Raw genomic sequence first — 27313 nt, 5'->3', positions numbered from 1 at the left:
AAGCGGGAGCAGCGGCGGGGACAGCGGTGAAGCGGGAGCAGCGGCGGGGCGATCGGGGACAGGGGCGGGCGGCGGGGCGATCGGGGACAGGGGCGGGCGGCGGGGACAACAACTTACCGCTCTCCTCGGCTTCCAGGGACGGTCACAGGCCGCAGATCCACATTGATTGGAGAGAGCGGTCACAAGACCGGTCTCTCCAATCAGAGCTGGGGGCGGGTGAAGCATCGATCACCCAGCTCCAGCCAATGGCCAGTGCTACAGCAGCACTGATCAGGGCTGAATTTCAATGTTCCAGCCATTTTCAATGGCTGGAACATTACAGTGGCTGTAATTGGCTGAGCGGCGTTCGTCAGCCAATCACAGCCTCTGTAGGTTCGGGGAGGAGGCACCACCCCTCCTGAGGTCAGGCAGAGGTCCCCTCCTTCCCGAATCCACCGTTTAAGTAAATAAATTTCACTCCCCGGGGCTCCGGGACCGCGATTTCGCCAGGACGTACTGAGTACGTCATGGGTCCTTTAGCACCATGTCACCATGACGTACTCAGTACGTCCAAGGTCGTTAAGGGCTTAAAGAAGTTGTCCAGTTACCAAAACTGATTTTTTTTCTGATAAATCTTGCTAATATGTGCCCCTCAACACATCTATTATGTTTTTTTCAGCAAAATTACCTTTTATTGTGCACTAGCAGCACACGGTCATTGCTGGCTCCAGCTCTGATGGGGTTAATCTCTCCTCTGACTTCCTGTGTTCAGTTCCTACAAGTCCCAGAATTCTTTGTGGCTCTAGGGCGGTGTCTAGCTTATCTAACACACCCATTGTGTCTAATACACCCACTCTGCTCCCACCCAAAGCCTCCTCCCTGCCTCTTCCCAGTGGATGTGCACTGAGAGAAATCACAGAGACAGCAGCAGCTCTGCACAGCCAGGGGAAGAAAGTGTGTGTGCGCGTATATACAGTGTGTGTGTATGTGTGCGCGTATATACAGTGTGTGTGTATGTGTCCGCTTTACCTTGGCTGGTGATCCAATTTTGGGGGACCCCGTGTTTTTTGTTTAAAATTATTTAATTTAAAATAACAGCGTGGGGTGCCCTCTGTTTTGGATTACCAACCAAGGTGAAGCTGCCAGCTGTGGTTTGCAGGCTGCAGCCGTTTGCTTTACCCTAGCTGGCTACAAAAGATAGGGGGACCGCATGTCATTTTTTTTATTATTTATTTATTTTTTGGCTAAATACAAGGCTAAGCACCCCTTAGTGCCACATGAAAGTCACAAAAGGGTGCCAGCTTAGAATATGCAGGGGGTAAGACATTATATATGTATTTCTTATCTATCTATCTATCTATCCATTCATCCCTCTATCTCTATATCTATCTATTCATCTCTATATCTACTCATCTATTTATCTTTCTTGCTGCTTCCGTTTTTTGCGGTCCGCAAAAAAAACGGAAGGCACGCAGATGTCACACGGATGCCACTAGGATGCATCCGTGAAAAAAAGGACCGTTTTTTGTGGCCCGCAAAAACGGAACGGTCATGTGAATGTAGCCTTAACAGCAGTCGCTGCCTGCTGCCGGTCACATGTGACCGTGTGCGGGCTGTGTGTGCGGGCTGTGTGTACAGGAGTTCAGCTGAGTTCAGATCAGCTGACTCAAGTGTCGGCCGATCAGGCTGGGGCCACACGGAGATTACTGCGATCCCCTCGCATTACACTCGGCTCACGCTCAGTACAGCAGAGCTGAGTGTCATGCGTGTGTCCCTGCGACTGAGGTCCGACTGTGCGAGCAGACCTCAGCTGCGGGGGGCGGTCCGCCACTCGAGGGGTGGGCCAGCACTGAGGAGTGGTGGGAGGGATTTCTCTCCCTCTCTCCTCCGTAGTCCACCGATGTACCGCAAGTGCAGTGCGATTTTTCTCTCACCACATACACTTGAATGGGTAAAAGAGAGAGTCTTGCATTACAGTTGTAGCATGCTGCAATTGTTTTCTCAGTCCAATTAGGGCGGAGAAAATAATCGCTCATGTGTGCTAACACACAGGCTAATATTGGTCCGAGTGGAATGCGATGTTTGATCGCACTGTTTTTCTTGCCGTGTGGCTTAGACCTTACTTGTTCTATGTCCCCCTGCATCCATCGCAGCGTGTGCAGGCTGGAGTTCAGCTGAGTTCAGATCAGCTGACTCCAGTGCTGGAGTGAACTCCGCTGACCTCACAGCCCGTACACGCTGCAATGGATGCAGGGGGACACAGAACAAGTAATCGGCCGACACTGGAGTCATCTGATTACTTGGGATGAATTGAGCAGTAAAATGCTCTGGTGCTCGATGGGCGAAGCCCATGTCGATTTTTTTTTTTAAAAAAATTCATTAAAAATAAAAAAAAAAAAAAAATCACTTTGTTTGTTGGGTCCCGCTGCATTTTCTATTGTTAAGGGTAACCCAAGCTGCTACTGGCTGCTAACCCCCGCTGCTTGGTGTTACTGTCACTGGCAATAGAAATCCAGGGAAGCATTTTTTTTTTATAAAGGTTTTTGCCTGAAAACTTTTTTAAAAAAATGACGTGGGCTTCGTCATATTTTTGTATGCTAGCCAGGTACAGCAGGCAGCTACGGGCTGCCCCCAAACCCCAGCTGCCTATTTGGGGAGAAGAGTGGGGGGAGAGAAGAGAGTGGGGGGAGAGAAGAGAGTGGGGAAAGAACGGGGGGGGGGGGGGGGGCAGAGGTGCAGACAGTTGGTCCCATGCAGCAGGACAGATGGCAGAGCACAGCGGTGACATGCCTGTCAGTGTCTTGCTGCTGGGAGGAGCACATGATCACACTGCCCGACACCGGCCGCTCTCCTGACATCGCAGCAGAGCGGGCGGGTGGACAGTGTGAGCACATACTTACGTGCAATCGGGGGATTCAGCTGAAGAACCCCCCTGTACTGCACACTGGCGCCCCGTGCCTCACCATCTGCAGGATGCCGGCTCCACAGTGACGTCCTCCGGATCCTCCCCTCGATGCTGGGCTGTGATGTGCGGTAGTCACCGCCCACAGCCCGGTCACTCAATCTGAGTGGTGCCAGCCTCCTCTGATGTACCCGTCTTGTTTGAGAGCCCGGAAATGCCGGGACGTCAGAGGATGCTGGCGGCCACAGCTCCAGGGGGTCATGTAACCGGCACGGAGCGTGCAGGATAGGGCCGCTCAGTGCCAGAGCTGGAAACAGAAGACAATGGAGAAAACGCCTAGAAAGGTAAGTAGAACTCCTACATAAAATAAAAAAAATGGGTGAACCACCCCTTTAATATCTCAAATCCCAAATGATACTCTGAATATAAGAACTTAAAAAAAAATACCTTGGAGAACTTGTTTTTCATTCCCCTTTTTTGATCACTTATGGCTACAGCAATAAACAAAACTTTTTTCTTTTGTATCCAACTTTATTAAAACCTTAACAATAAAAGTGTAAAATCTAAAATACTGCAAACATCCTAAAAAACAACAAAAAGCAAAAACATTGTAACAGCACAAAATATCTGCATTAAAAAAAGGAAAGACACTGAAGAAACCTATGTGTATGTCCTGATGCACAGAGTGTGGCTGACCCTGACTGATCATGGCCATTTTGTAGGACAAAGTTGGCTCTTGTAAACTTTATTAAGGAAATTCCTGGAAATGGCAAGAATTAACTTTTAGGCATCATAATGGCCACCTATGATGTATAATGTGACTTTTAAAGGTATGTGCCCATGATTAGGACTCCCTGTATCCTGGACGCAGCGGGTCCTGACCTGTGAGGCCAAGGGTCTCCTCCGCAGCAGACCGCAGCTGCTCGTACTCACGATCAGGGTTCAGGGCGCTGCGGTCTCTAGCTGTATTCTCCCTACAAAGGACGCCGGCGAATTCGCAGCAAACAATTGCCATGCTGCACTGCAGGTCAGTGTTTGCTGCAGAAAAAACAAGCACAGTGAGCACAGGATGTTTAGAAATCCCATCCACTGTGCTTGTACTGTACAACGCAGCGTTTTGGACACAGCGAAAACACAAAGCATCCAAAACGCTGCAAACATTGATCGTGGGCACGCACCCTAAAAGATTTTTCCAGTTTCAGAAAACCTTGGTCACCCGGCTACAGTTTGTTTAAACAAAAACCCGAACTGTACTTTACCTACTCTCCCCAGGTCCAACTCAAGTCTCCGCTGGTGTCTGTTATTGTCTGCAGCGTTGACATCAGCCAATAACTGAGCAAAGTGACTTGTCCTGAGTTGACAGCACAAGCCCCTGAGCTTAGTTTTTGCCTGCAGCTGGTGATAGCACTGTAGACAATGATGGCCTAACAGATGCCAGGAGCAGTGGCAACAAAGATTCATTCCTGGACCTGGGAAGGGTGAGTAAAACAGTTTATATATATATAAAAAAAAAAAAAAACCTGCAGCCAAACAGGAGCTTTCTGAAATCTGAAAATGGCACTGCAGAATTAATCCCGCTGTCTTTACACTTATACTGGGTCACAGTGGTTCATGCTGAACAGAGGGCCCTCGCCTTCAGAGTCCTAGCGTGGTGGGAGCTTATCATTTTTTTTTAAGTAGTTTATGTGATTTTGCAATTGTGTAAGGCATTCTAGAAATCAATTTAGACCAAGTTCACCCGACTCTAGATTTAGTCCCAGTGCCGGCCATTGAAAACCACACTGCACTAGAACTATTCAATGGTAGAGCGATTTAATTTACAGAATCCGCATGAAGAAATGGCTGGGTGCTTAAGTTGTTTCAGTGCGATGTATGAGACGCACCCATTCATGCCATACTGTGTAGCATTTTTTTTAAGCATATATTGTAATTCTTTAACATAAGTTACTGTAAATGGTCTCACAAAAAAATGACGTGAATTTTTTTTTTATTATTATAAAACTGAACTTTTTGAAGTGAACTTACACTGACTAAATGGGATCTGTCTGACTGGTAGACACATCTACACAACGATTCACGGAGCCAGAATACTGGATGAAAACACAACAATTTGAGTCAAAGCATTTTGAACCAATTTATCCATCTGAACGTTGATAAACAGCCAGATAAAGTGGATGTAGCTGAGCCATATTCGTTGTCCAGCCGGAGATCAAATTGGTGCATGTTCACACTGTCTAGTCTAAGTTGGGTCTAAAAATTAGACTAGAAAATCTGTTCAAAGTCCTATGAGAGGAGAGCAAAGAGCTGAGTCCTTCTAAAGGGGTGTTCCAGTATAAATGTAATTATAGAGGAGGAAAGCATACAGTGTATGAATAGAAATGGATTACCATTCTGCTCACATCTCGTTCTGCTACCAGCGCTGCAGTCTGGATAAGTCCTGTGTAAAGGTCCAGAAAAGATTATCATGAACGAGCATTCCTTGAAACCTTAAGGCTATGTGCCCACGGGAGATCTTACCCGCAGGTTTACCGCCGCTGCTCCCCGGAATCTGCAGCTATCTGCGGAGTTGTTGCGGTAAACCTGCGGAAACAGTGCCGATTTTGTGCACAATTCCTGCGGACGTCCCATCCTGTATCTCCATAGTGGAAAGGCTGAAGATCCGCAGATCTTTCCGCATGAATAATTGACGTGCGGTTAAGGAAAATCTGTAGCCACACATACTGCAGCATTGATATAGCACTCCCCAAATCCCATAGGGTGACATGGGGAGTGTCTGTACTTGCTAGACCCTGCGGATTTATCTAGAAAATCCAGATAAATCCGCTGGTTTTCAGCGGCAAAATCCATGGGTACATTGTCTAACAGGCTGCCGTTCACCCAAAGAACAAACAATATGCGCCTTTATCAGGGGAAGTATCTTTTCTGTTGTACAAAAGATGATTGTTCTCAGCTGCACATCGTTCTGTGTAAACAGGACCTGCTGAGAACAATGGCAGCCTATGCGTAATGAATGGTCCATCACATATCGAGCAGAGCGCAGCGTTAAGGCCCCGTCACACTAAGCAACATCGCTAGCAACATCGCTGCTAACGAACAACTTTTGTGACGTTGCTAGCGATGTTGCTGTGTGTGACATCCAGCAACAACCTGGCCCCTGCTGTGAGGTCGTTGGTTGTTGCTGAATGTCCTGGGCCATTTTTTAGTTGTTGCTGTCCCGCTGTGAAGCACAGATCGCTGTGTGTGACAGCGAGACAGCAACAACTAATGTGCAGTGAGCAGGGAGCCAGCTTCTGCGGAGGCTGGTAACCAATGTAAACATCGGGTAACCAAGAAGCCCTGTCCTTGGTTACCCGATATTTACCTTTGATACCAGCCTCCGCCGCTCTCACTGCCTGTGCTGCCGGCTCCTGCTGTGTGCACATGTAGCTGCAGGACACATCGGGTTAATTAACCCGATGTGTGCTGTAACTAGGAGAGCAGGGAGCCAGTGCTAAGCATTGTGCGCTGCTCCCTGCTCTCTGCACATTTAGCTGCAGCACACATCGGGAAATTAACCCCATGTGTGCTGTAACTAGGAGAGCAGGGAGCCAGCGCTAAGCACTGTGCGCTGCTCCCTGCTCTCTGCACATGTAGCTACAGCACACATCGGGAAATTAACCCCATGTGTGCTGTAACTAGGAGAGCAAGGAGCCAGCGCTAAGCAGTGTGCGCTGCTCCCTGCTCTCTGCACATTTAGCTGCAGCACACATCGTGTAATTAACCTGATGTGTGCTGTAACTAGGAGAGCAGGGAGCCAGCGCTCAGTGTGCGCTGCTCCCTGCTCTCTGCACGTGTAGCTCCGTGCGGTGGTAACCAAGGTAAATATTGGGTTGGTTACCCGATATTTACCTTAGTTACCAAGCGCAGCATCTTCCACGCGGCGCTGGGGGCTGGTCACTGGTTGCTGGTGAGCTCACCAGCAACTTGTGTAGCCACGCTCCAGCGATCCCTGCCAGGTCAGGTTGCTGGTGGGATCGCTGGAGCGTTGCAGTGTGACATCTCACCAGCAACCTCCTAGCAACTTACCAGCGATCCCTATCGTTGTTGGGATCGCTGGTAAGTTGCTTAGTGTGACTGGACCTTTAGAGCGGGCCGCCTGTATAAACAGGATTTGACATGACCACCGATTGGCAAACAAGTGGCTCATTTGTAAACACATCGCAGCCTATCCATAGAAATGAATGGGAATATACATGGTGGTCAGTCCTGTGACTACAGAAAATATCCAATGAGTTTATGGTGATCACAAGAAGCCTCACCTCTGCCTGGACAAAGGCTTAAGCCTTTGATGTGCATGTAATATATTGTGTTGTCTCCACTAGAATCCTAAACAAGCAAAGGCATTAGTTTCCCAAGTGTGTATGTCATATACCAAGATGTCTGCAGGATCTTCACAAAACACCTGTAGCACAGGCTGATCAGGCCATATAACCGTCTCCTACTTACTAGACACCCAAGTGACACTACCTATACACTGGCCATATACTGTGCACTCACCTGATAGGACAATATTGAGATATAGCACTTGCCACAAGCTTATATGAGCTGAAAGTGTCCCTGGGTCTCACCTTCATGGTATGTGGATATGTATATTGGATTTAGTAGGTGCTAGTTGCTTCGCTTGCCTGGTTTGTGGATTCACCCAGGCTTCACTCTACCAGCACAATGGCCACAGACATTGACAATACATACATCCCTTACCTACAAGCCATAATGCAGAAGGTTTGAGTATTTTACATATTTTTTGTGGGTTTTTTTGCTAGAAAGAAAGAAAGAAAATAGAACTTTTCTGAATTTAAAACATTGCTTTTCAAAAAAGAGGAATAGCCTTTAGGATGTTGGGGAGGTCATCACACGTGATGGTGGATTTATAAATATATAACATTATTAATAAAAAAACCATTCATATATTATAGAGTCCGCCAGCTTCTAATACTGAGCCCCCTCATTGACCCTCTGTCCATCACTTCACTCTTATCGCCGGTGCAATTCGTTCAGGTTGTGATTGTGCAAGTGCTGTCGTCGTCTGTTCAGGTTGACTGTGTTCCTCTCGTGGTTGGCATTGTCTAACGTGACGCCATCAAAGCTGTACTGTGTGTAAGGCATGAACTGTCTGAAGATGCTGACACTGCCATGCCAGAACATGGGCTGGGGGAGGTGGCCCACGATGCGCCACTCCTTCGCCTGTGGGTCAAAAGCCTCCACTACATCCGAGAGTTCAAATGTGTTGTCGTAACCGCCAGACACGTAGAGTTTTCCACCCAGCGCAGCCAGACTGCCTCCAACGTGTACCTGTAATTATAGAAGGTCATTATGGTAATGGTAGTAGGAGGCTACAATCATTGTGAGAACACATCACAACCCCCCTCCAAAAAAAAAAACAACAAAGAAAGCCTGAAACAAAAAAGGGACAGAACATATTCCATTAGAAAATTTATTTTGTAAATATAAATATATATATATATATATATTTATTACAAAGTGACCTAGGTTTTATTTTTCAAAGTCTACTCGTTCGTAAGCAATATATATTTATATATATATATATATATATATATATATATATGTATATTTAATAAATATTTCATTAATTGGGGTTCTGCTGCTGTCACCTCCCGTTGAGCAGCTAGCCACAGAGCTCTGGGAAGCGTAGCACCCCCTTGATTAAAAAAGCACTTTCATCAAAGTTTTTATCCATTTAATATATTGCAAACATATTATATAGCACTATATACTTAAAATTGCACATTTGCTGTTCTACCCAGTTAATTCTTCTGTTTTCCATTAGGTCTATGACATGTGATTAAAAACAGACTAGCTGAATCCTTCTAAGGCTAGGGCCCCACTTTGCGTTCACCTACTTGCAGTTATAAACGCACGTTTTGGGCTTAATTGATTTGACCAAAGTTGCCTTTTTCAGAAATTTAGCGCTGAAAACGCATGCGTATTTGCCGCGTTTTAGATGCGTTTTCAGCGCTTTTTACATTCTTTTTCACCTGCGTTTTGACAGATGCGTTTTGAACATCAAGACACTGCTAAATAAAGTTTAAACAGTCAAACATAATGAAAAAAAGAAAAAAAAGAAACATAGAATTTTAGAAATAATTAAGGAAATAGAAATATTTAAAATTAAAGCGGTAATATATTATTTATTGGAAAAATAGCAATAAATTATTATTTTTCTAAAATTTAATTGTCGAACTATGTGTGTATGTAAAGGGACATATGAAATCATTATTTTAATGTCCAAAAAGCATGCGTTTTGGTAGTCCAAAGCGCATGTTTTCTGCACATAAAAAGCAGATAAAACGCATGAATTTGAAGGAATCTTTGTTTTTGCAACTTCTCATTGATTCAGTGTTAGCAAAACACACCCAAAATGGCAAAAACAATTGACATGTTGCTTCTTTGAACGCTTGGTTTTTGCCACAAAATATGCAAATTCGCAGATGCGTTTACAAACGCAAAGTGGGGTCGGAAAAATCACAAATGCGATTGAAATGGCTGGAAAATGAAAACGCAAGCATTATGGCATAAAAAAGGTGCTTCTCAAAACGCACCCAAAAAGCACCTGAAAAGCAGGTAAAAACGCAAAGTGTGGCCCTAGCCTAATCGCTATTTAGAAACTAGAAGCTTCTTTTCTCTGCATGAGACATGGTTAGAATTACAAATCTACTCAGAAAACAGTTTGTAGTTCTAATGATGACTCAAGAAGGGACAAGAAACTTCCTGTTTCTACAGAGCTTAGAAGGATTCAGCTAGTGAGTTTTTACTCACGTGATGGCATTGACCTAATGGAAAAGAGAAGGATTAATTGGGTAGCATGGCAAAAAGAGCAAGTGTAAGTACACAGTGCTATTATAATATGATGATTGCAAGGAAGGAAGTAGTGTGCTTCTGCGCTGCCATCAGAAAGATGAAACCATGCAATTTTGAAGTTAGTGGTTTATTCAGTCTACGTGTTTCAAAGTCTCTGACTTCATCAGGACTTTAGCCACATCTGTGGCTAAAGTCTCAGCTAATCCGAGGCGTCATGGTCCCTTGTCTAAGCCTAAGGAAAGGCCATTTAGTGTAAGTTACTGAAACCCCACCTTAATTGAAAATCTGAACGACTGCAGAAAAATGGTTATGTTACTTGTATGTGTCTCATCTTGTGCCACCTAAAAGCAAAAGCTGCACAACTCACTGGGTCACATTTACTAAGCAGCTCATACCATGCCAGGCTTTGCAAAGATTTCAGCTGTCATGCGCCTGAGGCTCTGTAATAAGCTCCGAACTAAGAGCCGTCTGCTGCCTCCCCCGTACCTCATTTATATACTGTATATTATGTTTTCTAATTTATAAAAACACCTACGAATACATTACCTGCTTCATGGGGGGTATTTTATTCCATTCATTCTCCTGCGGACTATATACATCTACTTCTGCCGAATCATCTCTGTATCAAAAGGAAATAAGTCACAAAATCAGTACTGGAATGAGCAGTAAAAACAAAAACAAAAAAAATCCCAAAAGGGTAACTGGGGGAAAAAAAAGGTATGTTCTGTACATCGTGCTGGGGTCTGGCTGGACATTTAGTTGTTGAGTAAACGATCAGCCATACATGTGGTTTTAAACAGTGGATTAAAAGTGACACCTCTAGCTGGGATCAGAATCTCGTGCCACAATTCTTTGCAAAGGCTGTCTAGGCTGGGATCAGAGGGATGCATTTCAGGGTCCATAATGCCTGGGCTGACTGCGGGTCTCCTGAGCTGAACTCGTCAGCCTCATATATACTTATGAGGATGTTAGCTCAAACCAGGAGACCTCAGAACAGTCCAGGCATTGTGATACTTTTATGGGCCACTAAAAACCTCTGTTTGATCCTGTCCTTAAAGGGAAACGGTCAGAAGGTACTAGATATGTAATCAGAACAGTATGATATAGGGACTAAGACCCCGATTCCTGCAATGTCACTTACTAGGAAGTTTTGCTGTATTGATAAAAATCGGTGTTTTATCAACAGGAGATTATCCCTACAGGACTAGGTGTCTTTTGCCTTCTAGTCACCCTGCTCTGACTCAATATACACCCAACACTCATTAGCAGCTTTCTGTGTACACTATACATTGCCATAAAGCTGCCAATCAGTGGTATTTATGGGTTACACCGAGATCAGCATTCTGAGCACTGCTGAATCTGCAGCAGCGAAAACTGATTGTACCAAAATGATAGCAAGCAACCTTGTAAATGACATCGCTGAAATCAGGGTCTTAGCCCCTACATCATGCTGCTCTCCAGTTAAAGGGGTTGTCCACTACTTTTACATTGATGGCCTATTCTTAAGAGAGGCCAGGGTACGATAACCCGCACCCCCGCCGATCAGCTGTTTTTGTTCCCGGCAGCAGGCAGGCGGAAAAGCAATCAATGTAAAAGTAGTGAACAACCTCTTTTAAGTAGCGAACACTTTGTGACCGATTCCATTAAAGAGTGGCCGTCCCTAGGGACAAGTCCCCTCTATGATGAAGCAACCCCTTTAATTCTGAAAGGCTAGAAACTCGTCTTCCTTTTGTGTTTTGTTCCTCATGTGCCAATTTTTAATGCATTTCCAATTTTCTTTACATAGTGTATCGTAGCTTTATTACTGCCTAATACACTTTGTATCAATGCCTCTGCTTGTTGTCTGTGAATAGGAACATTCTTGTTTCCTTTTAGAGACCGATACAGATTTAATATTGATCAGAAGTGGGATTTACCCATGACAATGCTGTGGGAGTTTGCCCATGACAATGCTGTGTGGGCTAAACGGCCAGGAGAGATGCATGCAGCTCATGGAGGATTGACCATTTCTAGAAAGGTATCAGAATTTAGTCCAGTATAGAGAAAAGCTCCTCATTCATTCACATCAAGCAGAGATCTTGCAAAGGGGAGTATGTAAACAATGTAGATTAGACCATTCTATACATTTTGATTATACCATAAAATTGGGAGATCGCAGCCGGTCCAGCTACAGCCTTCCAAATGTTGTAGATTTTTTCCATTAGAAATTGCTCTATGGTGCAGGAAGCCTATATCCCAAACAACAGCAAGCTATTTGAGACTAGTACCCAGCGGTAATAAAGCTTGGCATGAGAACAGGCTGGGAATATGCTGGCACAGAAAAATAACGCCACTTTTGGAAGCGAAAGTAGCAGGCCAGAACAAAACTCATTCGGATGTTATCCAGCCGGGCAGGAACCTGATCCTGCAGATATGTCCCCTGTGTGGCAGGAGCAGGTGAGGAGCATTAGCTGTTACTGGCGGGGGCCTTGGCAGCTGTCATCTTAAGACATGTACTGAAGAATGACATTTAGACGGCATTAAGCAAAAATGTAAAAAAAGGGAAACCGGATTTATTCCAACATGGCGGGAAGCCTCAAAGACCTTCTCCAGATCACAGCCCTCCGACATTATATTTAGTGGGGTTGTCATTTTGAGTGGTGTTTATGTTCTGGGTGTTTAAGGGAACGCTATGTTCTAGGAAGGACATTGTTGCCAAGATGGGGTTTCAGCCTCTACGGCTGCCTATATTTACACTCAGGAAAAACAGGCAACGGCACTTTAACGAGATCCGTCCAAACATCCATCCTAAAGACATAGGACATGAATACGAGGCTGCCTGTGTACACCGGGATGCACGGAGAAGGGGCAGCAAGTCCAGGACAGGATATGTCTTGGTGAAGGCATTAAGGGCTCAGACTTGTGTAATGTGCTCTGTGAAGTGAGCCGATCCCTCCGATCAGATATTAGAGACTACAATATAGCCAGGCGTCCGTGTTTAATCAGGTACAAATCACACGCATGGTTATGGTCATATGTGTGTTATACACGTGTCACATACCGGAGTAAACACGTCTGTGAAATAAAAAGATGTTGTATATTCACCTGTATCCAGTGCCGTTTTCTTCGGCTCTGCTGCCTCCTGCTTCTGACCCCCGCTCATTATATTCATTGATTATTCATTGCCCGAGGATCTGGAAGCCGGAGCATCGCTGGGAACTTCAGTGCCAAGGACCACATCGCTGGGGACAGGTGAGTATTCACAAAGCAGTGTGTGCAGTGACATCCAGGAGGTCATTGGAGTTCCCAATGAACTCTAATGACATCCGCACTACAGCGAGTGTCAGGACGGTGATTTCACGGGTTCATCAGAGTTCATTGGGATCTGCGATGAGTCCCCGATGCAGTCCTCGTGATGCTCTGGCTTACAGGTCCTCACTATGCATACACACACACACACACACACACACACACACAGCTGGATACTCACCTGTCCCCATCGATGCAGTCCCTGGCACTGAAGTCCCCAGCGCTGTTCCGCCTTCCAGATCCTCACTGGAGTGAATATTCAGTGAGTATAATGAGCGGCGGTCAGGAGCTGGAGGCAGCTGAGCCGAAGACCGCATCGCTGGATATAGGCAAATATAGAAAATCTTTTTATTTAAAAGACCCGTGTTTTCTCCGGTTTTCACATCAGTGTGCGATCCGTATGACAACTGTGCTGCCGCAGAAAAAACAAACTTGTCTCTGAGTGTGAGTGCGGGGTCATGAGAGAAGTACCAGTATGGAATAACATGGGTAGGTGTGACACCGTGTTGAAAACGGATGTCACACGTACCTAAAACACGGATGTCTGAAACCAGCCATATACATAGCCAATTGTCACTTCTGTGCTGTTTGTTTTTCCTTCCCACAGCCGTAACTTTTGTTTTTTATTTATCCTTAGAAACAGATTTTTTTTTACAGGATGAGTTGTAGTTTTGAATAAAACCAATCAGTTTACCATATAATTGGGAGGGGGGGGGGGGGAAGCCCTTAGAAGTGAGTTGAAATGGAGTAAAACACAATGTCACTTTTTTAGGTTTCATTTCTACAGTGCTCATTGTCCGGTAAAAATGAGCTGGCAACACGGCTCTCCTGGTTGGAAACACAAAGAACATAAGAACGTGCAGTACACTTTGTCTTTTTCATATCATTGCAGTAGATCAAAAGAAACTCCAAGCTTTGAAGAAAAAAAATGTTTTGAGCTGTCACTTTTCATAATCTTTTTCCATTTTTAAGATAATGGAGCTGTTTGAGGGTTCGTCTTTTTTGGGCAGAGCAGGGTTTGTTTTTTTTATAGTACCGCATTAGGGAATTTGATAGCTTTATATAGCATTCCCTTCCTCCTTCCCCCAAAAATAAATCTATTCTAGTGTTTTTTTTACACCATCTAATGGGTTAAATAACATTATATTCCTATAATTTGGACTTTGTTTTTTGATAAAATGTATCAAAATAATGTTATGCAGCAGAAAATGTGATCAATCACAGAAGGCGAGGACCCTCCACTCAGTAATGTAGCTGAAAATTAATGTGATCAATGACAGAAGGCGAGAACCCTCCACTCAATGTTATGTAGCAGAAAATTAATGTGATCAATGACAGAAGGCCCCTCCACTCAAAAAAACAAAAAAAACAAAAGTGGCTATTCTCACGGATCATTTCAACATCAGCGCCAGACCTGTACCAGCATTGTGGAAGAATCAAGTAGATATATACTGTACTAGTCAATCACAAGCCTAGAGGATAATACAGGGACTGCACCACACAGATGTTACAAACATCACTCACCTGACAAAATAAATCAATCCATTTAGTGTCACAGTCTTTGGTGCAAATGACCATGGGGGTAAACGGCCACAGTTCACCAGTGACCATAAGTCAGTCTCTGGGTCATAGCACTGCATGACCATAGTCTCCTTGCCTTCTAGTGATCCAATAGCATAGAGCTTGCCCCGGCAGGAGGTGGTGGAGCAGTTATCCATGGGGTATAACATCGGCCGCAAGGATTTCCAAGAATCAATGGTGTGGTCATAGCACTCAGTGCTGTCTGAGGCAATGACATAGAGAAGACCCTTCAACACTGTCGAGCTGTGGTATTCATGGGGCTTCAGCATTGGAGAGACCTCCGTCCATTCATTCACACTGGAATTGTATCTCCAGACACAGTCATAAAGCCTCGACCCGTCAGAACCTCCTAAAAACAAACAAATATTTTAATATTTTTTTGTCCATGGCGATTACAAAGCCCTATCAAAAATGTTTGTGCGGTCTTTATTTTTATAATTTAAAAACACTTTTTTTTTTCTTTCTTTAAAGAAACATCATATATAAACCTAAATTCTTTAAATGTGCAAATCAACAATGAAAATAACATTTTATAATGTGCTAAATATTCTGTTCTGGTAGTTCCAATATGCAATATGTACAGTCTTGGGTCGGATACAGAGCCAGCGTGAATTTGGCATGAGTTTACAGTGGTACCTCGCTTAACGAGTAACCCACTTAACGAGAATTTCGCTTAACAAGCAAAGCTTTCTGTAAATTTGTAACCCGCTTTACGAGAAAGCTTTGCTGTACGAGCGAAATCCTCACTGCACACACTTCCGGTTTCGTCCATCCACCTTGCACTGACCCGCACTTGCAGTCCGCACAAACACACACATGTACACACAAACACACACGCACGCACACACATACAGTGTGTGCCATGAGCCTTCCGTTCCACCGCTGGGCTCATGGTACTTGTAGTTCCCAGGTACATCGCGGCGAACTACAAGTACCATGAGGCCGGCGGTGGAACGGACGGTAAGGTGAGCATATAATATCTGTACCTTCCATTTCATCGCCGGCCTCCTGGGTCTTGTAGTGCGCTGCGCCGCTCCGCTCCACTCCACTCCAGGCATCTGCATCCATAGCAACGAAGCAGGAACTTCCTGGTTCCTGTCACCGCTTGTCAAAGGCAGCGCGCTGGCCAATCAGAGGCAAGTGGCTCTGCCTTTGACGTCAGCGCTCTGGCAGGAAGTTCCGCCCTCGTCGTTATGGTTACCCGATACACGGGCCGCACCGGAGAACAGCAAGTTCCAGGAGACCGGCGATGGAACGGAAGGTAAGGTAAGCATATAATATGTGCGTGTGTGCTTGCGTGTTTGTGTGCGTTTGTACGTGTTTGTGTGAGTTTGCGGATGTGTGGAATGATAGAATAGGGGACCAGGATGGGACATTTAACTAGTTGTGGAACGAATCGTCTGCATTGCAATGATTTCCTATGGGAAACCTTGCTCTGCTTAACGAGTAACTTGATTAAGGCTAGTTTCACGCTTGCGTTGGACGGCTTCCGTAGCATTGCGTTGTGTGACGGATGCAACGGATGCGTTGCATATAGTGGCACAACGCAATGCTACGGATCGTACAAAATAACGGAAAGCATTTATTTATTTATTTTCTTCTTTACAGGACCGGCAGCCGACTATTGTGAACGATCAGCTGATCGCTCTTAATAGCCGGCGGCCGAGAGCCCTGACATGCCGGCGGCCGAGCGCTCAGCCGAGAGCCCTGACATGCCGGCGGCCGAGCGCTCAGCCGAGAGCCCTGACATGCCGGCGGCCGAGCGCTCAGCCGAGAGCCCTGACATGCCGGCGGCCGAGCGCTCAGCCGAGCGCCCTGACATGCCGGCGGCCGAGCGCTCAGCTGAGTGCCCTGACATGCCGGCGGCTGAGCGCTCAGCTGAACGTTCGGCCACCGAGAAATAAAATAAAGTTTGTGATTAAAAAAAAAAAAAAAAGAGCATGCGCAGTGAAAAATAAAGGTTTCCACTGCTCAAAAAAAAACGTTACATGCAGCGTTCCATCCGCCCGGCGCAGCGTCAAAATAACGACGCTGCGTCGTCCAGCGGATGCAACGCTGACACCTGCGTTACAGTGCGTTGTCCATACAAGTCTATGGAGAATAGCGCAGTGCGTTAACGGACTGCGCTATTCTCCGTAGTGACGGACTCCGCTGAACGCAAGTGTGAAAGTACCCTAACAAGCACAGTCCCAGAACGGATTGTTCTCGTTAAGCAAGGTTCCACTGTATTTTACTTTTTCTTTGTAACATTTGTTACTTATGTAGTAGTTACACAATCAAAAAGACAAATTTAAGCAACATTCACTCCATAAGTGCCTCAGTTACAAAAGGGGACAACTCCCTGTGCTGACTTTATCCACCATAAGACCCGATCTGTGTCTCCTAAGACCCAATGCCACCAAGTTTATGGCACTCAAGGGTTATGATTGAGGCTTGAAAGTTGGGTGGAGGTGGCAGGGGGTAAAGAAAAGAAGTTCTAAACCTCCTTATCGTCAGATCCCTTCTGTCTGTGACAGTCACTTCTGCTTCCAGTAGCCTTGTGTAAACAAAGCTTAAAAGCGGTTGCCCTGGGTTAGGCTGCTTTCACACATCCGGTTTAAGCTCTGCAGCTCAATCCGGCTGTGAAACCTATGCAACGGATGCGGCGAAAACACCGCATCCTTTGCATAAGTTTTTACATGCGGCCAGTCCGTTTTTTTCCGGTTGCGGCACGCTACTGAGCATGCGCAGTGGAAGAAACCGCATGCGGGGGCCGGATGCGTTTTTTGCCGCATCGCGCCGCATCCAGCGTCCATAGGCATGCATTGAAAAATGCGCCGCAGCGGCCGGATGCGGCGCGATGCATTTTTTTTGCCGGAGCAAAAAACGTGCCAGGGAACGTTCCATCCGGCCGCCGCATCGGCTAAATCTGCCGCATGCGGCAAAAAACAGACAGAACGCAAGCCCATGCGGCGCCAATGCAAGTCAATGCTGGAAAAAACGAAACCGGCGGCAAAAAAAAACGGTTTCGTTTTTTCAGCAGAGCGCCGGATTGTGCTGCACGGCTACAGCCGGATGTGTGAAAGTAGCCTTAGGGAAAAAAAATATAGCTGCTGACTTCCAACAAAAATCATGATCCCTGTTCACTGGTTATGTCTGGTAATACAGCTGAGCTACAACTCCAGACAACCCCAGTTTTCCATTCTGTATTGAATGCTTCAGTGGTGCACACAAGATTGGATTAAATCCAACACTGTACAGTGCCAGCGTCAGGACGTTCTTTGTGGACAAAGTTAGTGCGCGCCAGCCTCCTATCAGCCTCCCATCATTGTAGATCTTTGGCACCATAGTTCTGCATCTCAAGGATCAAAATGAGTCTTTATACAGCAGTCTCATGTCCTATATGATGTATAAACAGCAGTCTCATATTTCCTACATGATGTATATTCAGCAGTCTCATGTATCCTACATGATGTATAATCAGCAGTAGCATTGTCTCCTACATGAGGTATGCAGCAGTCTTTCTTCTATGCAATGTATTACAGCAGTCTCATGTACCCTATGTGATTCATATATAGCCACACACACTCACATTATATATGTGTGTGAACATATATCAAACACATAGGATACATGACACTGATTATATATATATATGTAAAATACATGAGCTTGAGAAATAAGTGCCAAAATATTACCCTGTATTGCACATCGTACATGATATATAGCAGTGTCATGTATCCTATAAGATGTATACACAGCAGACGCAGTGTCTCCGTTGTAAGGTATGCAGCAGTCTATCTCCTATACAATGTAATACAATAGTCCCAGTATATCCCATATGATGTATTCTACATGATGTATACATTGCAGTCTCATGTACTCATGTATCCTACATGATGTATATACAGCAGTCGCAGTGTCTCCTATGTGAAGTATTCAAAAGTTTGGGTCTTCTGTGCAATGTATTCAGCAGTCTCATGTATCCTGTGTGTTGTATATACAACAGTCTCAGGATATTCTACATGATTTATATAAAGCAGTTGCAGTGTCTACTATGTGACATAAGCAGCAGTGTGTATTCTCTATAATGTCTTACAACAGTCCTAGTGTATCTTATGTGATGTATATACAGTAATCCCATTGAAATCTATGTAATGTATACACCAGTCTTGGAATAGCGCCTTATTTTAAATCTTCCTGATTCGTAATCACAATCATGAGACTTGTGGTAAAGTCACTTATCTAAAGATGTAGTGATTAATGCCCCAATGATACACAGATCTTATGTCATTGGTAGTGATGAGCGAGCTCTTCCAGAAAAACACTCTAGTTTCCCATTCACTTCCATTATACTCGTTACTTGAGTAGAGCTCTTCCGAGCGTCTGACCTGCTCGATACGTGATGAGCGAGCACTAAAGTACTCAGTACGCGAGTCATTGGGGCATCATTCACTGCAAGGATGGCTCCTGTTGTGAATGTCAGTTATGCTTTGGCTGCTGTGAGGCTCCCTCTTGTGGCCAGAAATGGTTTGGACATAGACCATGTGTGCTGAGCAATGGGCGTTTCCATTGCTAACTCTCTGCTTATTTAAATTCTGGTCTGATAGCAGGCTATTCCGGATGTCAGTTCTTTGTTCACCAGCCTGCTTCATTCTGCTCCACACCACATCTCCCCAGATAAGTGCTTTGCTCTTTATTTGTTGTTTGGTTCTTTTACTCTTATCTGAGTTTGTCATTTGCTGTGGTTGTCTTCAGTTTATTTGCATGCAGGGATTTTCCCTCTCAGTTGCTTAGCTGGGAAACTCCCTGCAGTTTTGTTTGGAGTATAGCTCCTATAAGTCCATGTGTTTGTGGCTTTTTGAATTTGTAATGATTCTTGTTTTCTGTTCATTGGTATGACAAGAGCGCCTGGTATAGGACGGAGTGCAGATCGTGCGATCTGAGGGCCTTTTTGTACTATCAGGAATTTGGAATTTTGCAGGGTTTTTCTCTGGCCACCATCAGCCCCTTTCCTGTCCTTTCCTATTTTAGTCAGTAGGGGCCTCACCTTTTGCTAATCCTATCATCTATCTGTGTATTGTGTTTTCCTATATCACCGCGGTCTTTGAATGTGGGGGGCTTGCTATTCTTTGGCTATTTTCTGAGGCAGAGAATTATTCATCTTTCCTTCCTTTAGGATAGCTAGTTCTCCGGCTGGGTTCGCGGTGCACAGGATGTTAGTTCACCCCTCGGCTACTTCTAGTGTTGATGGTTAGTAAGGGGATGGCGCCAAGATTAGTTCCCAATGCTCTTGTCACCTTTTACCAATGAGTTATGGTGGTCTTCCATGGTTCCGGATCATAACAGGATCCTATGTGATGTATATACAGCAGTCTCAGTGTATCCTATGTGAGATATGTATATCTATATAGCAGTTTCATGTATTCTACATGATGTATACATTGCAGTCTCATGTATCCTACATACATGATGTATATACAGCAGTCTCATGTATCCTACAATCACTGCAAGGAAGGAGCAGTAAGCTAAACCATAAACACTACTGGAGACAAGAGTCATGAAAGCTGTGGCTGTTATCAGAGAGAATCATCAATAGCGAAGAAGGGGATACCTAAAAAACTACTATATCACCCCACTGCATGGTCCTTCTACAGTTAATGAACAAAGCATGGGGGCAGGGCTGATGCTTCTTATCCAAAGCTCATTCCTAACATGGGTGAAATAGTGGAAATTTACTGCACGGATACTACAGAGTCCACACTGTGGGATTATAGCCTTATGGAAGTGAGCTTTCAATAATGAAAGGGCACAGTACAATGAAGGTGATAAAAAATGCAAAATACAAATGGAAAAGTGAAGCCTAGTAAACGGATATATTGGCAAGTGTTGGCTGTATGGCAATCAGGCAAGCGGAGGAGGTTTGTTCTGCAGCAGAATGGACACATTGTGAGTGTGACAGCGGCTGAGCCCCTCCACTCCTCCATATCTAAGTGGTGATTATGAGAAAGCCGTATGTGTGTCCCCGCACCTGCTGCTCCCACTCTCCCGGGAGTGATGTCATTTTCTACAAGTCATATTGTTATTAATAGACTCTGGTTGGGGGGACAACCACAGTCCTTAAGGCAGAATTACACACAGGCCAAGCTCTGAGCACCACCAAGGCTCACTACACAAAGTGTGCTCCTACTATACATTACATTGCAAAAATGTCAGCATGCAAGGAAAAATTATCAATGTGCTAATATGCAAGCATATGCAATCCAATGCGTCATCTATATGGCTGGGGTAAGTATCCCCCCTCCCCATATAACCTGCATCCAGAAAATGAGGAGTTAATTTATACAGTGCCTTGTGTTCATGTCACCGGGTTGAGTTGATCTACATGTGCTGATGACCCACGAGCAAGAACAGTGAAACATCAATCTGCTCTATGTAGTCACAGATGGACAGATCCAAGGAACTAGGGAGCCAATACTTCTGATAGTTTGCTACAAGCAGTTCTTTGGGTTATTTGTTACAGAGGCCTATAAAAATTGCCTATTTATATGGGAGATGAGGGTTGACGAGAAATCAAAAATCCCTGGCACAAAGTTTATGGCGGACAAAGAAAGATGCAGTTGATCTAATGTTAAACCGTTTATACATATAACCACTGGGTGGCGCTCTTATTAATCATATGACACTCGAGCCATTAGGCACACAATGGCCCACACTAATCAAGCTGGGGGTAACACATTACAGTGGAACCTTGGTTTACGAGAACAATCCGTTCTGGGAGAGCGCTTGTATACCAAGTTATTCGTCTAGCAAAGCAAGATTTCCCATAGCAAATGATGTAAGCTCAGACAATTCGTTCCATAACTTGTTCAATGTCCCATCCTGGTCCCCTATTGTGCCATTCCACACACGTACAAACACACATATATTATGCTCACCTTTACCTTGCGTTCCATCGCCTCCCGATTCTTGTAGTTCACTGGTACAGGATGTGTATCGGGTAACCATTGCGACGAGGGAGGAACCTCCGCTGTCAGAGTGCTGACGTCAAAGGCAGGAGCCAGTTGCCTCCGATTGGTCAGCACGCTGCCTTTGAGAAGCAAATGACAGCGGAAGTTCCAGCATCGGTCGCGATGGTTACCCGATACACATCCTGTACTGGCAAACTACAAGAACCAGGAGGCCAGCGATGGAAGGGAAGGTAAGGTGAGCATAGTGTGTGTGTGTGTGTGTGTGTGTGTGTGTGTGTGTGTGTGTGTGTGTGTGTGTGTGCGCGCGCGTGTGTGCTGCAAGAGCGGGTCAGAGCGCGTTGAAAGTACGGAACCAGAAGTGTGCGCGGTGAGTATTTGCTCGTACAGCAAAGCTTGCTCATAAACTGAGTTACAAATTTACAGAAAGCTTTGCTCGTATAGCGAAATACTCGCACACCAAGTTACGCATAAACAGAGGTCCCACTGTATTGGAAAACTTTCCATGGAAATGATTCATTAAGCCAATCATGAGCTGCTCCAAATATGAGCCATGCACACAGTGCAGTATTCTCACTTACTACCTAATTCACACATTGTATATCACTATTAAGATATTTTTGCTAACATTCCTATTCTTCATTCACAGCTTCTAAAGAATACAACAGATATTGCAAGTATAGGGTTATAAGGCTATAACTCTGTCCATTTATGTCTAAAGGCCCCGTCACACTAAGCAACATCGCTAGCAACATCGCTGGTAACGAACAACTTTTGTGATGTTGCTAGCGATGTTGCTGTGTGTGACATCCAGCAACAACCTGGCCCCTGCTGTGAGGTCGTTGGTTGTTGCTGAATGTCCTGGGCCATTTTTTAGTTGTTGCTGTCCTGCTGTGAAGCACAGATCGCTGTGTGTGACAGCGAGACAGCAACAACTAAATGTGCAGGCAGCAGGAGCCGGCTTCTGCTGAGGCTGGTAACTAATGTAAACATCGGGTAACCAAGAAGCCCTGTCCTTGGTTACCCGATATTTACCTTTGATACCAGCCTCCTCCGCTCTCACTGCCTGTGCTGCCGGCTCCTGCTCTGTGCACATGTAGCTGCAGCACACATCAGGTAATTAACCTGATGTGTGCTGTAACTAGGAGAGCAAGGAGCCAGCGCTCAGTGTGCGCTGCTCCCTGCTCTGTGCACATTTAGCTGCAGCACACATCAGGCAATTAACCCGATGTGTGCTGTAACTAGGAGAGCAAGGAGCCAGCGCTAAGCATTGTGCGCTGCTCCCTGCTCTGTGCACATTTAGCTGCAGCACACATCGGGTTAATTAACCTGATGTGTGCTGTAACTAGGAGACTGGGGGCTGGTCACTGGTTGCTGGTGAGCTCACCAGCAACTCGTGTAGCCACGCTCCAGCGATCCCTGCCAGGTCAGGTTGCTGGTGGGATCGCTGGAGCGTCGCAGTGTGACAGCTCACCAGCAACCTCCTAGCAACTTACCAGCGATCCCTATCGTTGTTGGGATCGCTGGTAAGTTGCTTAGTGTGACTGGACCTTAACCCAACACCCCTTAAACAAATGCATGCTCAGCTTGGCCGAGCATGCACATTTTCAATTGAAAGTAGCAGACATCTCTAGATGCAGCTTATCTTCCAAGAAAACAAAAGGATTGTGTGTTGAAATTCAACGTGTCCAATCCTTCTCTCCACTAACATCGTCTATTGGAGGAAGAGTCAGAATATCCCACATCCACATTAAAGAATTTGTAAGTGTCTGTTGTTATCTGCGCTGTTCTGGTCATGACCTAGAAGATTAGATTGCTCTAGTGTTTGCTGGATGAACAGTAAAGGTCCAGTCACACTAAGCAACTTACCAGCGATCCCAACAACGATAGGGATCGCTGGTAAGTTGCTAGGAGGTTGCTGGTGAGATGTCACACTGCGACGCTCCAGCGATCCCACCAGCAACCTGACCTGGCAGGGATCGCTGGAGCGTCGCTACACGAGTTGCTGGTGAGCTCACCAGCAACCAGTGACAAGCCCCCAGCGCCGCGTGGAAGATGCTGTGCTTGGTAACTAAGGTAAATATCGGGTAACCAACCCGATATTTACCTTGGTTACCAGCGCACGGAGCTACACGTGCAGAGAACAGGGAGCAGCGCACACTGAGCGCTGGCTCCCTGCTCTCCTACAGCACACATCGGGTTAATTAACCCGATGTGTCCTGCAGCTACATGTGCACAGAGCAGGAGCCGGCACTGACAGCTGAGAGCGTCGGAGGCTGGTAACAAAGGTAAATATCGGGTAACCAAGGACAGGGCTTCTTGGTTACCCGATGTTTACATTGGTTACCAGCCTCCGCAGAAGCCGGCTCCTGCTGCCTGCACATTTAGTTGTTGCTGTCTCACTGTCACACACAGCGATCTGTGCTTCACAGCAGGACAGCAACAACTAAAAAATGGCCCAGGACATTCAGCAACAACCAACGACCTCACAGCAGGGGCCAGGTTGTTGCTGGATGTCACACACAGCAACATCGCTAGCAACGTCACAAAAGTTGTTCGTTAGCAGCGATGTTGCTAGCGATGTTGCTTAGTGTGACGGGGCCTTAAGTCACTTCTCAATGCAAGTATATGAAAGCCAAAACGAGGCTCTCATAAAGTTACACTGGGAGCCTGTGATGTAAGGCTGGTTTCACACATCCGGCTTTTCGCCGGTTTGCCGGATTCGGCGCACGCCAGTACAGTGCATACAGTACAATGGCAGCGCGACAAGCGCCGGTCACATGTTGTCATGTGACTGGAGCATGTGACCCGGAAGTTGCGGCGCTGCCATTGTACTATATACACTGTACTGGTGTGCGCCGAATCCGGCAAACCGGCGAAAAGCCGGATGTGTGAAACCGGCCTAACTCTCACTTCCAATCAGTCAGGAGCTGCCGTCACAGGTGGTAGAACTGGAGCAGAGAGGTAAGTATATTAACTAAGAACAGGGAACATGCCTTAGGCTATGTGCGCACGTTGCGTACAGTTCACTGCAGAAATTTCTGCAGCGATCTGAAGAGCACATGTGCGCTTTAAATCGCTGCAGAAATGTCCGTAGTGAAGCCGATTCCATGCGCTCTGCCTGCAGCTCCTCCCATAGACAGAGCAGGAGCTGCCGGCAAAGCGCACGGAAGAAGTGACATGTCACTTCTTTTTACGCAGCGCTTCGGCAGTAGCCGAAGCGCTGCGCTCTAAAACGCCACGTGCGCACGGCCCCTGCACAATCTCCATAGACTGTGCAGGGGACGCAGGACGCATGCAGTTACGCTGCGCTACAAAGCGCAGCGTAACTGCATGTATTTACGCAACGTGCGCACATAGCCTTAGTGATAGTAGTGAAATAGAAAAAAAAGCTGGGGTGTTGCTTTAAAGGGAACCTGTCACCAGTTTTATGGCCTATAAGCTGCGGCCACCACCAGTTGGCTCTTATATACAGCATTCTAACATGCTGTATATAAGAGCCCAGGCCGCTGTGAGACATGAAAAAACACTTTAGAATATTCACCTAAATGGGTCGCTGCGGTGCTTGTTGGCCCGGTGGGCGGCGCTGTTCTCCGGGACTAGCGCCTTCTCTCTCAGCCATGTTGCTTCTCCGTCTTCTGAAGCCTGTGTGCATGATGCGTCCACGTCATACACACTCGCCGGCACTGAGGTCCTGCACAGGCGCACTACGATACTTTGATCTGCCCTAAGCAGGACCTCAGTGCCGGCGAGTGTGTATGACGTGCACGCGTCATGCACACAGGCTTCAGAAGACAGAGGAGCAACATGGCCGAGAGAGGAGGCGCCAGTCCCGGAGAACAGCGCCGCCCACCGGGCCAAACAGCACTGCAGCGACCGATTTAGGTAAGTGTTTTTTTATGTTCTCACAGCGGCCTGCGCTCTTATATACAGCATGTTAGAATGCTGTATATAAGAGCCCACTGGTGGTGGCCGCAGCTTATATGCCATAAAACTGGTGGCAGGTTCCCTTTAAGATGCCAGGTCTGATATTGAATTATTCTATCTCAGCTCCATGTGTTAGCCTGTGACTTTTTTTCCCCACCCCCTCTAAAACGCCCTAAGGCCCTGTGCGCACGCTGAGGATTTTGACGCAGATTTTCAGAAATCTGCAGCAAAATCTGCATGTCCATTGTGAAGCCAGCAAAGTCTATGAGAATTCAGAAGTGCTGTGCCCACGTTGAGTATTTTTCCCTTGCATATTTGGTGCAGATTTCTTTTTTTCTGCTCAAATCTGCACCAAATACGTACCAAATATGCTAGGGAAAAATAAGCAGCGTGGGCACAGCACTTCTGAATTCTAATAGACTTTGCTGGCTTCACAATGGAAATGCCGATTTTGCTGCAGATTTCTGAAAATACTCATCAAAACTACACAGCGTGGGCACTGGGCCTTAAGCTATGTGCCCACGGGAGCTCGCACCTGCGGATTTTGCAGTGGAAAACCTGCGGATTTATCTGGATTTTCTGGGACATGGGGAGTGTCTGTGTCCATGCTGCGGATGTCCCGCAGCCGCACATAACTGCATGTCAATTATTCCTGCGGATTTACCTGCGGAAATTCCGGCCCTCCACAATGGAGATAGAGTCCGGGACTTCCGCAGGTAAGGCTAGGTCCACATTTCCATTGTTTTGCATCAGTCACATGTGTTGCTGGACGCTTGCGACTGATGCGTTGTACAACGGGTGACAAGAAGTGGAATTTATTGTCATAAAGCGGATTCTGTTGTAAAACGTGAGAGAGAGAACGATCAGCTGATCGTTCATAATAGCCGGCCGCCGGCTTTTGAGAGCGATCAGATGATTTCCTGGTGGCCGGCTTATGAGAGCAATCAGCTGATCGTTCGGCCGCCGAGATAGAGCATGTGCAGCGAAATCAAACGGATTCCGCTGCTCAAAAAACGCTACATGCTGCATTCCTGCCACCCGGTCAGTCGTTCCATGACTGATCAGTCGGGCGGCGGATGCAACGCAAGTGCATCAGTCACTGATCATAAACAACAGAAATGTGGACCTAGCCTAAGTCGCATGAATGTCCGCAGGTTTTCTGCAGCTATTTCGCTGGAATCCCGCAGCAATGGATAGCTGTGGATTCTGGGGGATCAGCTGCGGGAAACCTGCGGACGTACCTGCGGATATATCCGCAGGTGCGAGATCCCGTGGGCACATAGCCTTAGAATACTAAAATGTAAAGCTGTATTCAGGTCTTATAACTTTTTTTTTTTTTTTAATGACAATGTAAATATAGACATGTTTTAGAGAAAAGTTGGCTTACTATGTGAATGGGATGTCCCAGGAGGGAAAACAAAAAGTCAACATGCCAGATTCTTTGTCTGGCAGTGACTTATTCCCCTTATTAAGAACACATGAATGCAAGGCCAAATTGAGCATGCATGTGTGAGAACAGAGGAATAGTCATCGGCCAGACAAGCACTTAAATTCTATAGGTTTCTTAAATTGGGCACAAATAATGATATCTTTGAATCATACAGATATCACCCAAATAATCCCCCCTACAAATCATAGGGGTGATATCAGCATGATTCAAAGATATTATTTGTGGTACGATATTATTTGCTATGCTATAGAGCACTCATCGTCCTTAAGAAGAACCTCGTCACGCTCAGGTTTCTCTGCATCATGATTCAAAGTCTGAAAATGTTCCTATAGCGGCAAATAAAATGGATCTATTTACATCTGGCTCAGGCTGTTTATTCAA

General features: G+C 45.9%; 1 protein-coding gene across 3 annotated transcripts in view; it reads right to left on the bottom strand.

The window, feature by feature from the left end:
- Positions 1–3391: 3391 nt before the first annotated feature.
- The window catches only part of KLHL21 (kelch like family member 21), a 57120-nt gene continuing 33198 nt past the window's right edge, over positions 3392–27313 (bottom strand). For all 3 annotated transcript variants that reach the window (XM_075328667.1, XM_075328666.1, XM_075328668.1), the window contains 3 exons: positions 14552–14957; positions 10286–10358; positions 3392–8212 (listed from right to left, as the gene is read on the bottom strand). In XM_075328667.1, coding sequence (XP_075184782.1) covers positions 7895–8212; positions 10286–10358; positions 14552–14957 — 797 coding nt within the window. In that variant the 3' untranslated portion in view covers positions 3392–7894. The remainder of the gene's footprint in view (positions 8213–10285; positions 10359–14551; positions 14958–27313) is intronic.

The sequence above is a fragment of the Anomaloglossus baeobatrachus genome, chromosome 11 (genome assembly GCF_048569485.1).
Source record: "Anomaloglossus baeobatrachus isolate aAnoBae1 chromosome 11, aAnoBae1.hap1, whole genome shotgun sequence".
NCBI lineage: Eukaryota > Metazoa > Chordata > Amphibia > Anura > Aromobatidae > Anomaloglossus > Anomaloglossus baeobatrachus.
The sequence above is the reverse complement of the archived record's forward strand: the minus strand, read 5'-3'. Positions and strand labels throughout refer to the sequence as shown.